Genomic DNA, 14,549 nt, shown 5'->3' with positions numbered 1-14,549 from the left:
GTTAAGCCTTGAAGGAATAATTATTTAGAACCTTTTTGTTACCAAAATACATCATTCCAGACATATAATAATTACTTAAATTTACTACGAGACAAATGAACCCAATTATCAAAATATAATTTTTATGAGTATTTCTTTAGAAATTTTATGCTTACTATATGTGCAGAATAACAAGGTGTTTTTTATTAAAACATACACAGTCTACATCAGCATGGACTAGCATTTCTATTCCTAGTTTTTTCCTCAAATACCAATTAGTGACATTGGATAACTATGGCTACTACCATCAAAATATTCTCAACCTGGTGGTTCAAACACATCCCTCTAAACAAATAACTCTAATGATATTCTGAGAATGCTCTAAAAACACTTTTCCTTTTGGAACTTAGGTATCAGGGTAAAATGAAGATTCTCTAAGATTGTTTATTCTTTAATGGTCTAAAATGAAGACAAAATTAGATAAAATCTTAGCTTGATGGAAAGGTCAACAAATATTTTGCTAACTGTTCTCATGGTAATAGTACAGTAGTCCCATTGTATCCACAGCAGACACATTCCGAGACCCCAAGTGGATGACTGGAACATTGGATAATACGTAAGCCTATATATACTGTTTTTTCCGACACTTAATACACCTGATGGATTCTCTTTGGCATAACCAAATTGCCAGCATCATTACTCTTAAAACTTTGGTGCCATTAGGTAAAATAGGGACTTGAACACAAGTACTACGATACCTCCACAGCTGATCTGATAACGGAGACCGTTTCTAAGTGATTAATGGGCTAGAAGCAAATACAGTGTGAATACGCTGGACAAAGGAATGATTCACATCCCAAGCAGGATGCAACAGGACAGCACAAGACTTCATCATGCTACTCAGAGGGTATGCAATTTGAATATTATGTACTATTTCTGGAATTTTCCATTTAATATTTTCAGACTGCAGTTGATGATGGGTAACTGAGGATAAGAGGGGACAACTGTATATTTAAAGAAAAAAAAAAAGCATTGGCTTCAAGGTCAAAGCATATTTGGGTTTTTAAACGCTAGTCTTAATCAGTAACATACACAATTTCTGAGTTTTAGTTTTTTAGTTTGTAAGACACTTAGATACTAACTTCCAGGGTTGTTGTGAACATTATATAAAAATGCCTAACAAATTTTAAATGTTCAACATATTCCAAGTACCTTCAGTATTTCTCTAGGAATGAGTTCAGTGTGGGAATGTCTATCATAAAATAAATGGTAATACAAAGTCAGGATTCATGGCCAAACATAACTATTTATTAATTTTAGCAATAAACATTCAGCTTCTTCCTTTAAAAAAACCTAGAATTTAAATATTCTCATCCTATCATATACAAGTCTGTATACATTATTTACATCCTCAATTAAAACATATTACAGAGTTTGATATTCAGTATCCTCTTTTAAAATAAAAATGAGGCATCAGACTTTGATCAATAACTATAACTTGAGTAATCTTGGCACAGTTTACAGTATTGCACCCATGTTACATTTTATATTTTAGACCATTTTTCCCTTTCCAGCTACTTTTAGTAAAAACTATGTATCTCCAGAAGAGCAAGATCCCCCTCTTTACAAATTCTCTGCAATAATTACACAGTGTAAATCCTGCCCTTATGCTTCCATTATATGGCACTGGCAGTATTCTTCTGCTTTTGTCCCATTAATGATTTCAATTTAAACTTTTAAGTGTTCTCATGTTTACTGTATTCTCTTTCAATCTAGATTTCATGACACTGTTCCTAGATAACTTTAAGTAATAATGTATAGGAAAAGTTCAAAAAGAACAAAAGTGTTCCCCACAAGATTAGTGCCCTTACCACCCAAGTTATACATGTACAAAAATAACAAATACAATTCAGTGGCTGTAAAAAACTATTTCCCCTAAAAATAGTCGGCAGAACAATTTAAGGGGAAAAGTGTTCTTAAAGTGAAAATGCACTAATCTGCTTTACAACTGGCACAATTAAGTATTTCAGAAACGAAATAAAACGTGCAAATCAGTAAGAAACACCCACACATAAGAATTTGATATATAAAAGAAATTAAATATTAAAAAATTTAAATCATTAATCATCTCAGCTCCGGTGACATTTAAAGAATGCTGTCATCCAAAAAAAAAAAAAATGCCTATGCAAGAAGCAACTTCTACTACTTCAGCTGAAACCTATGTATTGACAGCAAGCACTAACAAGGAAGACCTGCATAATCAATAATCGACCTGCTTTGTCTTCCAAGTACGTGTATTGGGAGATGGGGGTAATATGAAAAGTCAATAGCAGTAAGGAAATAATTTACCTCCAAGAAGATGACAAGTAAACGCACAGCTCGAAAATGCCAGTGATTTCACCATCTATCTTTGAAAATTCTAATCCAAAGTTTTCTATTGTATAGTATTACATATAGAAAAACAAACTTGCAATCACACAGCAAAACTGAGAATACTCAATATTTTAATCTGAATTTTCTTTTATCTAAATTTAAGTATCAGTTCAGCTACAAGTGGCAGACATGGAGCACACTTTTATACCTTCAAAATGAATTATTCTGCAGTCAGAATTGTTATTATACCTTAAAATTAAACTTCCATTAAATCTTTAGATGGCTTTACCTCTAAGCATTTATCTCATACACTATTAAACTGATAGATGAACAACAGTAATTCCTACAGTGAATCTTAAGATTATAACAAAACTCTAAATTATTTTAGAAATGGTGCTTAAAGTACAGATCTAGAATAGCATTTTTAAGAATTAGTATATTCTTTAATATCCCAGGTAAGTTTCGAAATAAGTAGTTTTCTTCTTGGTATGTAGTCACATTTTCAAATTACAAATATACTTCTGGTCCCATATCTTTTAAAAAGACATTCGTAATTTTAAAGTTATAAATGATACATAAAATGGTTGTACAATTTTAAATATTTTATCTGTGATCTCTAGGCTTGAAACTCAGCCTAATTAATATATAAAATTTATTCCAATTTCTTTGTACAAAGATCTCCAGTCTTTAAATTCAAATTGTTCATCTGAGTAAAAATTTTTTTTAAAGGGATGGAGGTAAGCTTCTTCTATTTTAAATATTAGATCCATTTTTTTTCATATTATCCCTTAAATCAAAACTCTCCTGCAGTAGTCAAGATTGAATTCAAAAGTTATCAGAGAAAGGAACAAAAAATAGAAAACAAGAGAAAGACTGATTTTTTTTTATTATTTAACAGTAAAGTAATTAAACTAAATCTTAAAAAATAAAACCTATACATCCAAATGAAACTATCTACTTCAAAGTAGTGACATCAGGAAACTATTCCTTTATTAAATGATGCTATCAATGCTCAAAACATTCTCTTCTGCAAATTCAGAACCTGTGGCACATTCTTTTGAACTACCCAAATGGTTTAGTTCTAAGAAAACAGCAAAGTAGAGTTGGTTTGGTCAATGAAATAGGTCACATTAAGCTGCAAAAAAGTTTCTGATACAACTAAAATGATGAAATAGATTTTCTTGCATAGTCATAACCTGATATTCAAGGCATCTTTGAAAGCATTCCAAAATCTTTATACCTTTGCAGCATAGCTAGAATAAGTAGTCCTCCTAAAGGAACCACTCTGAAGATCAACTCTCATTTGGATGTTTAAGGTGTAATATATTTATCTTAAAAGAAAGTCCTACAACTTAGTAATTGCATGTTACATATTTTACCATTTCAGTGGTTATAAAAACCTCTCTCAGAGAGGGTGTAGATAGAAGTATAAAAGAAATCTGTCATTTTGCTCTTTCCCCATAAGCAAGGAAAATGCTAATACATAAAATGGAGTCTGGTGATTATATGTAAAATATAAATATCCACGTCATCTGTAATTCCTGAATATAAGCAATTGTAGTGCTTTACCTTTCTTGATAAATCAGGAAGTAACTCAGTCTGAGATATATTATACACTAAATATGTCTTCTCCTAATACATTTTATACTGACCACTTAGAATCTACAAATGACAAAGGTAAAAAACAACAGCAATCCAAAATCTTTCAATTTAAAGTAAACTGACTTCCAAAGCCTCTACCAACTAACACATGCTTACTGTTTTAGATACATCTAATGCCATGGGTTTTATGGCATAATCAGGTCAGCAAATGAAAGCCAGTAGCACCACCTACTGCTAACTAAAAGATTTTCACTCTTTCTGTTATTAAGTTCTAACACCATTACTCCATCATTTAAAATAATTCCTAAAACTTGCTTCATATCAATATTTAACCAAAGCATTGTGACAATAATATTATGTTAACTTACTATTTTACAGTTTATGCTTTTATCAAAAGAAAACCAACTTCTGCTTTATATTTCTGTATAAACAATGAGGTGGGAGAGATTCTTATCTTGATTATTTATAAATTAAATAAAGAGATCTGGAAAGAATCCAATAGCATTTATAAGCAAGCTCTGCTGCAAAGCCAAGATTTGATCCTTATTTTGTAAAGGGCATCTAACTATCGCTCATGGGAACCAACTGAATTAAAGCAATTTTTTATTAAATCAGTTATTTCTCACATGCTCTGGTGAATGTTTCCCTACTTGTAGCCATGTAACACCATGTGCAATGCCAGGCCTTTCCCTGGGAGAACTTCTCTACTTAGTTACCCTATATACACATACATAACTTCTTACTTCCCGATAACTCTGTTTAAAGGAACACTCATAAGCAGGCACCTGAGATTCTGGCACAGTGACAACAAACTCCTATACATATACAGTGGGAAAGTAGGTCCTATTACTAAACACTAATTTATAGAAACATTTTTTCCATTTTCACGGTGTACTACTATATAAGGCTTAAAAGAGCAAGAACAATTTTTCACTATTCTCTCTATACTTGGTTATTGCAACCCTTTTGTTACTAAGTTGATATAAAGTCAAATGCAGTATGAAAAACTACTTGAGTAATCATGTGCTTTATTTTCCTAAATAGACAGGACCCCAAATTACTTCGAGCCAAATTTTATTTTTGAAAAAAACCATGATGGCTGATATTACATATTTGGATACTAAAAGATTTTCTTTTAAGGAAATCAGCTAGTACTCACTGCAGTTTATAATCAAGTATTACCAATGAATGTCCAATATATTTGTCTCTGCCAGGCTCTATTACTTCTCGTGTTGGTACTTGGCGAATGACTGTTATAAATGAAATGGAGAAAAAGGCAGTTCCAAGTGATCATAATTATAATGGCATTAAACTGTATCACTGCTCTACTTGTTAATGGCAAAAACAAATTGATTTCATTTTAGATTCTTTTCTAAGTATTTTTAGTGCATACAATTTCAAAGCAAGATTTCTATTCTACAAGGAAAAAAGGTATATATTTCTAAATGAAGGAAACAGATTTACCAGAAATGACAAAATTAAAACTGGAAGTCTGAAAAGGATATATCTCAAGAATAAAACTGAAGTGAAAATGTTAATATTTATTTTAAAAACCAAGTTTCTGAACTTTTTATTATGGGAGTAATTCACTAGAGTCATGGAAAATGTAAAAATTACTGAATTAGCACTTTCATTGTTTGATATCACTGCAAAGTATTCCTATCACAGTGAAAAAATCAGAAGTCAGATGCTTCAAACTGGGCCTATTATTAAGCAAAGAAGGTACTGTATCATTTTTAAATGACAAGCAAACACCAGCTCCATTCACTGAATGGAAATGCTGGAAAGTGGTCAATTTCCCCCAAACAGTTCTTGGATTACATATTTAATATCTATACCTAAAATTAATCATTTATTTTTAACTTCTCATGGAAGTTGATTGTTAAAAAGAAGTCTCTAAGACTGCTTAAAACAAATTGATTAAAATCATGCCATTCTATTCAAGAGTTTTAAGACAGGACCTTTTTAAACTTGACTCCCCATACTTAATTCCATCCCCACCTCCCCATATAAACTAACCCTCTACAACCAAACACACACTCCTATCCCCTCTTCTTCAAAGTAAAAGGGAATTCTGCAGACTTATGGCTCATTTGGCAATTGCTAAGAAACCTCACAGTTCAGCATCACATCTGAAGATGGCAAGCCTGTATATAACCTGAATACCTACACCTACAGTGCAGTTAACATGTAGAAAGAAGCCAAAATGCAATAGGTATTACATTTCAACATCCTCAAGTTTCAATATCACATATATCAAGAGATGAAAAAAGACCTGGTTGTAGAATTTTCAACATGTGTTGAACAGAATTACCATTAATATAAAAAATAAGAAATACTAATTTTTTATGTTCTACATGCACACCTTTATAAATTATATTTCTTCAATGTAGTAAAAGCTGGAGATCACTGATTTAGGTAAATTATGGCTTTTATCATAGATAGTTTAAAACATGCATCAGCAAGTGCCCTGGGTAGTAACCTTAATATTGTTTCAAGCCCTAGTCAGTTCTATGTCTGTGCTTTGCACCTCAGAAGTGAGCCTACCAAGGCACTTAAAAACATAAGTCTTTTGGGGACTTCAAAATTCAGCCACAATTTTTACAACACAGAACCCCATCCATCAGCAGTCCAATCAGTAAGCATTTTCTTTCAACATACAATATTATCAAAAATTACACAAGTAATCAAAACCAAGTTTAAAAAAAATACTCTATGCCACTAAGACAAAATTTACGCCTATCAAATGTATAGAGAATGGTTCTTGGCTTCCTCTAGCAATAGAATATGGTTTCATTTATTCAGAATAAAGAAAAATAACCCAAACAAGCCCCCCAAACTTAAGACAAAACAACCAAGATAAAAATACAACAAAATCCAAATATATTCCATATAACTTCATTTGAGGAACAATCCGCGCAGTTCTGCATCCTTTTATCTGTCCTTTGAGGTGAGTTTTTCAATTAGTTCTTGGAGTGGTGCAAGTTCTCTTCTATCAATCAGGTTGAATTCCTATGCATAATAAAGACAGAAGAAATAGCAAAAACATATTATTTGTATCTCACTCCAAAGCAGATTTCCATTAACAGTTGTTGGAAATTAGCTTTTAAAGTAAATAAAAGTCAAACCATTTTTAGGAAAAAAATTTTTTCTATTCTCTAGCCCTGTCTTAGAAAAATCACTTACCCACTGCTAATATATGTTTTACATATGTAATAATGTTAAATCTTCCTACCTCATAAAATTACTGTGGAGAATAAATGTGATATTGTATTTTAATCACTTCATGTAATCCCTGGCACAAAGTAATCACTCAATAAATGGGAGTTGCTACTTCCTGTTAAAAGGAGAAACTTGGGCACCATCTAGATATTAGTCAACCAACTAGAGACCAAGAAGATGTTGCAATTCAGGCAAATTTCAGAGTAAAAGAGCTAGTTTATGTTATAAACTAATATATCTACAAGCTACTATGAGATATGGTATGAGAATAACATGAATAATATGGAGTCCACAAATGATAGATAAAGTTCTGTAAAGAACAAAAAAGAGTCTACGGCTATGCCACCCTGAACATACCCAATCCCATCCGATCTTGGAAGCTAAGCAGGGTCAGGCCTAGTCAGTACTTGGATGGGAGACCACCTAGGAAGACCAAGGTGCTGTAGGCATAAAAAATTAAAAAGGGATTGTAAGCTGACAAGGTCCTTACAATCTGTGAGGTCAACCAAGGGTTGCCTCACCTAAAAAAAAAAGAAAAGAAAGAAAACCTGGATTTAATTTGTGCTGCTTCAGAAGTTCTACCCCTATCATTCTGAATTCAAGCCTGAATAGATTTCCCCTGAACTACAAATTATAAGGTTAATAAATAAAGGCTGTTAATACTTCTGATTTTCTGGTCTTCTGCCATGGTGGGACATTCTGAACTCCCAATTTCATTCATTTATAATCATCTATCATGTTCCAAGTTCTGCAGTAAGTACTGGGAAGAAGCATTAGAGGGCATTTAATAGCAAGCCTACCCCTTAGATTTGTGGGGTCTGGACTAAGAAGACAAATGGATATATATCATATGACTAAATTATTAAATTTAACATTAAGCTAATATATCGTTAAACATGTTCTGTTTTTCAACTTTGAAAAATATACCTTCATAATGACCAGAAGCACAGATTCAAATTTAGAGTTCTCGAGGCTCCTCAGAATTCTGCACTGGAAAGTAGTGACATGAGGAGAGCTAGTCTCTAACCCTCAGCAAACCAATCTGATCTGGGGTAGAAGCACATCAGAAAGGATCTGGGTAGGTATGTTGTTGGCCCTGTAGATTCCTCACTCCGTGGAGAGGGGTACAGCTGGAGAAGGGCCAGAGCAGCATTCCCTAAACTGTGAGTCCAAGGATAGAGCCCTCTCTTAATCAAGGACTGATACTGTATAACTAATGGACCTACCTTCAATAAGGTCACAGTGTCCTGAGATATAAATAGGCTCAGATGTGATATTTGCTATTTGCTAGGAGAGGGAAGAGACAGTGTATTTTAAGACTATACAATAATGTAAAAGTAACCCTTCTGGTGGGAAACTATCCTCTCCCAAATCACTAATACCTGAACTTCAGCAATCATGTCTGCCTAAGCCAAAGCACAGATGCAAACTTTGAGATAACATTGTTTCTATGGGTGTCCATAGATGAAATAACATACTAATGTTTATAATACTCAAAATGCCATGATACTGGTATAAAAACAGACACACAGATTAATGAAACAGGAAAAAGAGCCCAGAAATAAACCCATGTCTATACGGTCAATTAATCTATGACAAAGGAGGCAAGAATATACAAAGGAGTAAAAGACAATCTCTTCAATAAATGGTTTTGGGAAAACTGGACAAATAACATGCAAAAAAATGAAACTAGGCCACCTTCTTACATCATATACAATAATAAACTCAAAATGTATTAAAGACTTAAATGTAAAACCTGAAACCATAAAACTCAAATAAAACATAGGCAGTAAACTTTCTGACACAGCTCATAGTAATATTCTTTTTGGATATATCTTGTCCGGCAAGGGAAACAAAAGAAAAAATAAAATGGGACTACATCAAAGATATTTGCTAATGATATATCTGATACAGGGCTCGTTAATATCCAAAAAAAAAAATAAAATAAAGAACTCATGCAACTTACCACTAAAAAATATAAACAATCCAATTAAAAAATGGGTAGAGGACTCAAAAAGGCATTTCTCCAAAGAGGACACACAGATGGCCAATAGACATATGAAAAGATGCTCAACATCACTAATCATCAGAGAAATGCAAATGAAAACCACAATGCGGTATCACCTCACACCTGTCAGAATGGCTATCATCAATAAATCAATAAATAACAAATGTTGGCGAGGATGTGGAGAAAAGAGAACCCTCGTGAATTGCTGGTGGGATTGCAAATTGGTGCACCAACTTTGGGAACAATATGGAGGTTCCTCATTAAAAATAGAATTACCTTATGACCCAGCAATTCCTCTTTAGAGTATTTATCCGAAGAAATTCAAAACACTAATTCGAAAAGATACAGGCATCCCTATGTTCAATGCAGCATTCATTTACAATAGGCAAAATATGGAAGCAACCTAAGTGCTCATTAACAGATGAATGGATAAAGAAGATGTGGTACATGTATATGCATATTACTCGGCCATAAAAAGGAATGAAACCTTACCATTTGCGACGACATGGATGAACCTAAAGAGTATCATGCTAAGTGAAATAAATCAGACAGAGAAAGACAAATACCATATGATTTCACTTACAATGTGGACTCTAAAGAACAAAATAAATGAACAAACAAAACAGAATCAGATTCATAGATAGAGAGAACAAGCTAAACGTTACCAGATGGGAGAGGGGTTGGAGGCCTGGGTAAAAAAGGTGAAGAGATAAGTACAAAGTGGTAGTTACAAAACAGTCACAGAGCTATATAAAACATAGCGTAAGGAATATAGTACATAACACTGTTATAACTAGCTATGGTGCCAGGTGAGTATTAGACTTACCAGTGAATTCACTTCGTAAATTATATAAATATCTAACCACCATACTGTACATCTGAAACTAATATAAAATGATACTGAATGCCAACTACAATTGAAAAAAATCTAAAAAACTGCTCAGAGCAAGAATTTCGACAAGTTACTATCTCCCAAAATGTGTTTATATAGGTGATATTAAGATACAAAACATGTGCCTTCCATGTGAGGAGTGTGTATAGAGGGAAACATGACACATTTTTCTTTAGTGGAGATGGGGCATGGGGAAGACATTTATAGGTTTATGTCGATAGATATACAAAAACTCAGATTCAAGCCTTGAACTTCTCCTGCAACCATTTCCACTCTCAATCTCCACCAGGAAAAAAAAAAAAAAAAGTTGGTCAGCTTATCTTTTCCATCCAGTTTTTAACTCCTAGCTGTTAGTTCTCTAATTACTATCGCAGGGTAAAAATATCTTCACTCCTCTTAATCTTGTTTCTAAGGCCATTTCTCTAAAGAAACAAGAAAGAGGTTAACTAAGGAGATCAAAGACTAATGGACCTCTGGAATAGCAACACTCTTTGAGACATTCTTTTTCCCTTTGGACATAATGGACAGTACCTAACTTAAAAATTATTCAGAATGGTTTTTTAAAAAAAAGAAAAGAGGTGTGATATTTAAAGCCAACTGCCAGGGCAGAGTATGCTCAAAAAGTTCCAAGGCAGACAGGAATTGAGGGTTAAGAGGAATAGGAAGAGTGCTAAAAACTCAAGAGACCAAGTTCAACTGTAGTTCTGCCAAACTAGTCAGGTTCCACAATAGCATGTTAACTAAAGCAGATCCACAGCAACACTTCTCAGATCCATTTTAGGCTTGCAAGCCACTAGCTTAGAGATGAATGGAATTCAGAAATAAAAGGCCAGTCCTTATCATCATGGAAGTAAAGAAGAGGATGAAGACTGGAGAGAGATGGCAAATTTTATTCTGACGGTAGTAGTCACCTCAAACACTGTAGATAATTGTTTCCACTGAACAAAAAAAAGACCTCCTAATCCAACTTACCTGGACAAAAAAGATAAAGTGCTTGAAAGATGTATTTAGATGTGCTTCCTCCTGAAGCTGGATCACAGGGTCAAAATGCTGATGATAAATGTGAGCATAAACCCTAAAGAGGCGTTTGAGTATAGTTTTTGCCACAGACATGAAGTTCTTCGGGAATGGGACACCTAGTAAACAGATAAACAACTATTATCTATTAATAACAAGAGACAAGAAGAAGGTAGCTGAATTTGTCAGCAAATGGCAACATAAATTACCAAGACAAGGCTGAAAAGTAGTATTTATGAATTATTACTTAGTATACCCACTGTACTTTTCAGAAGTTCTCAACATATCATAAATGAAAATAAGCTCCTGTGGAATAAGAACTAGTCTTCAGTGCAGCTCTCTGGGCCTCTAATATACCACTACTTTACTAAATTGAAACAAATAAATGCCTAAGATGGTAATAGAACTAAAACTAACTCAGATCCTCAGATTTGATAACATCACATCTCAATATGAATATCTGCTAAACACAAATAATGTATTAATAAGCATGTTCATTTTTGTTTAAAATGCTTCCAGTATATTTTAAAATTTTTTTCTGTGGGTATTATTTCATAACTACTCCAGGTCTACATTTATCCTAAAAATAGTTGCAGTCTCTGCTTACTTAGGCTCACTGTTATGAATTATAGCATTTTACAGCATTAAACAAATACAAAACTAGAATAACACAAAATTCCATATACTTTGTTATACTTGTTAAATAATCCAGATTGGCAAAACACAAGGCAAATACTGGTACTAGTGGGTTCATTGTAATCACATTACCTACCGCTCATTTAAAAATATTATAGGTCACAAGGAAACATAAGACAAACCAAAATGAAGAGATACTATATAAAAGAGTAGGCCTACGCTCTTCAAAAATATCAGTCATAAAAGTCTAAAAAAGACTGAAATATACAATTCCCCATTAAAGAAGGCTGAGACACAACAACTGAAAGGAAATGTTAAAAATTTTTTCTTTTGCTATAAAGGATATTATTGGGAAATTTGAAAATCGATAAGATCGTAAATAGACATAGTATGTATTGGGGTAATGTCTGATTTGATAGTATACTGGGATTTTTAAGGAAATACTCATTGAAGTACATATGGATAAAGAGGCATATATATGCAACTTATTCTCAAAAAGCTACAAGAAAAAGAAAGAATGTGGTGGAGGGAAAGGAGAGAGAAAGCAAAAGAGGTAAAATATTGGCAACTAAAGAATTGGGAAGAAGGGCATAAATGGATTCTTTGCACAATTCTTGCAAATTTTCCAAAAGTCTGAAATTAGGTCAAAATAAAAAGTTAAAAAATGTATTTATAGGAGATAAAAAAATAAGGTTAGGGCACTTACCCAAAACCATTATGATGTATATAAGTAGAGCAGTCTTGAAAACAGACCTTTTATTATAAACATTTCAACGTAAGGAAAGCATTCAACAAATATATTTAAAGCAATCCATAATAATAACTATTTACATTACTGTCTCTTCCACCATACCCTTCCTCCAAAAACTACAAGTATAAAATACAGTCAAAAAGTTTACTGTTAGAATAGCAAATTCTTAATTTTTTCAGAAAACATAGTTGTAAGAAGATTGAAAAGGTAAAATCATATGAACTATCTAGATGTAAACAATTTCTACTTGAAAAACAAGCCCTTAAGAGCAAATAGAAAAAAGCAAAAGTCACTTGGTTGATAACAGACCAACTTCTCAAATCTTTTCTTCTCATCTAGCTAGATTTCATAGTCTATAAGATTCACCTTGTGAGTCATAAACTCCTTCCCTAAACAAGAAATGGACATGACTATTGCAGATGATATTAGGTGCCTACCCAACATCCAGTCTCCTTTATCCATAACACAGGTCAGATTTTTTTATTGTCCAAATACACTGATCTTATTGTTTAAAATTGTAGGGTGGTTACCTTAATGTTCACAATAAATTGGTATGAAAAGGAGAGAACACTTTTAAATGTACAGGATTAAGGATATTTGATAGGTATGGTAATCTAAGTATGGTTCCTGGAATAGAGTCAATAAGTTCTAGAAATAAGTCATGATGGATCAATTATACAAAACAATTATACCAATTTTCGATGGGAATAATGTCTCATCATCCAACTGGTCCTGAACCCATGTCATCAGGTAATCAATATACTTTGGCGCAGAGCACTTAATAGGCTTCTTTATGTTTGTTCCATCTGCCCAATGATACTCATATCTGTATTAGAAAGATAAAAAGCACACAGAATATCAGAATATACCTGTACATAGCATGTATATTTTTTATATTATATGTATGTGTATTATGGATATATACAAGACATGTTTTAAACAATCTGCACCTCAAATAAAGATTTTTGTATTTGGTGTTTAAGCATTTTTAAATGGTTACTGGACTATTTTTCATTTATTATCATCCAAATTAAGCAGATACCATCAAACTTATTTTTGTGTTTCTATGTTCTCCTCACGTGTTTTAGTTTTCTTACATAACTTTCTTTTATATATAGCACAACCTTAGTAAAAAAAAAACCTTACTTCCCACTCCTATGATGACCATCTTTAATTCTTAGTTATTTTTCTTCCTTGAAAAACATTTCTCTTTATGTGGTTCAATTCTTTTTAACTTGGGGCTTTAAATTTGGGGTTATAGACAGAGAATATCAAAGAAACTCCAAAGTAAGATGAATGAAGAAGAGAATAACTCAATATCTGAGTACATTTTGTTGAGGAGGTTAATGTTAATGTCTTTAAAGAAAACTGGCAACCCAAATAAAGATGCTACAGGATTTGGGTATTAACAACACTATCCTTTGGTATAATAAACATTTAATGTGTACCTACATGAGAAATAATGTGTCAAGGAATACTGTCGTTGAACAAGGGACATTAAAATAAAATATACTTACCCTACTCTCAAGGAGAACAGACCAGTAGAAAAGATAGACTTGTAAATAAGTAAAAAAAAGGACAAGAATGTTAATGGTGTTACTTACATACACACACACTCTGATTTTTAAGAATAAAGAATAAGGATATAGCTGAAACTACAAAGTACAAAAATCTCTAAACTGAACTAGCATTTAGTTTTTTAGTTTCCAAAAATACTCTGTCACTTAGTTTCTCTTTTTGAATCAATTGTGTTTTTCTAACTTTGTCCCAGAGTTTAGACAGAAAGATAGGTGAGTTAGCTTAGCAAAGGAAATGAAAGAAAATATAATGGAACAATATTATAGGGTATTTTAAATAATAAAAATCATCCTGAGAGAATAAATTAGGATGCTTTCTATTTCATCACAGCTACTTACACCTGAGCAATAAACCTAAACAGGGTACACCTGAAAAAACATTCTGACACTATATATCTTTTTGCCAACCCTGGGCAACAGGGATGACTGTCAAGTATACTTTGAAGGTCTCTGAGATTCCCCAATATTTCTCGGGCATCCTGTTCCACTGAT

The 14,549-nt window shown here is 32.8% G+C and overlaps 1 protein-coding gene and 1 pseudogene across 1 annotated transcript in view; one reads left to right on the top strand and one right to left on the bottom strand.

Annotated features, from left to right (window-relative positions):
• Positions 1-2,466: 2,466 nt before the first annotated feature.
• The window catches only part of MOB1B (MOB kinase activator 1B), a 25,784-nt gene continuing 13,701 nt past the window's right edge, over positions 2,467-14,549 (bottom strand). The window contains exons 7-9 of the mRNA XM_023530850.1: positions 13,173-13,308; positions 11,049-11,212; positions 2,467-6,966 (exon numbers count right to left, since the gene is read on the bottom strand). Coding sequence (XP_023386618.1) covers positions 6,889-6,966; positions 11,049-11,212; positions 13,173-13,308 — 378 coding nt within the window. The 3' untranslated portion in view covers positions 2,467-6,888. The remainder of the gene's footprint in view (positions 6,967-11,048; positions 11,213-13,172; positions 13,309-14,549) is intronic.
• Positions 7,506-7,625, top strand: LOC111739998 (annotated as a pseudogene).

Source organism: Pteropus vampyrus, unplaced genomic scaffold, assembly GCF_000151845.1.
Source record: "Pteropus vampyrus isolate Shadow unplaced genomic scaffold, Pvam_2.0 Scaffold56, whole genome shotgun sequence".
Taxonomy (NCBI): Eukaryota; Metazoa; Chordata; class Mammalia; order Chiroptera; family Pteropodidae; genus Pteropus; species Pteropus vampyrus.
Note: the sequence above shows the minus strand (reverse complement) of the source record. Positions and strands in the feature narration are given on the sequence as shown.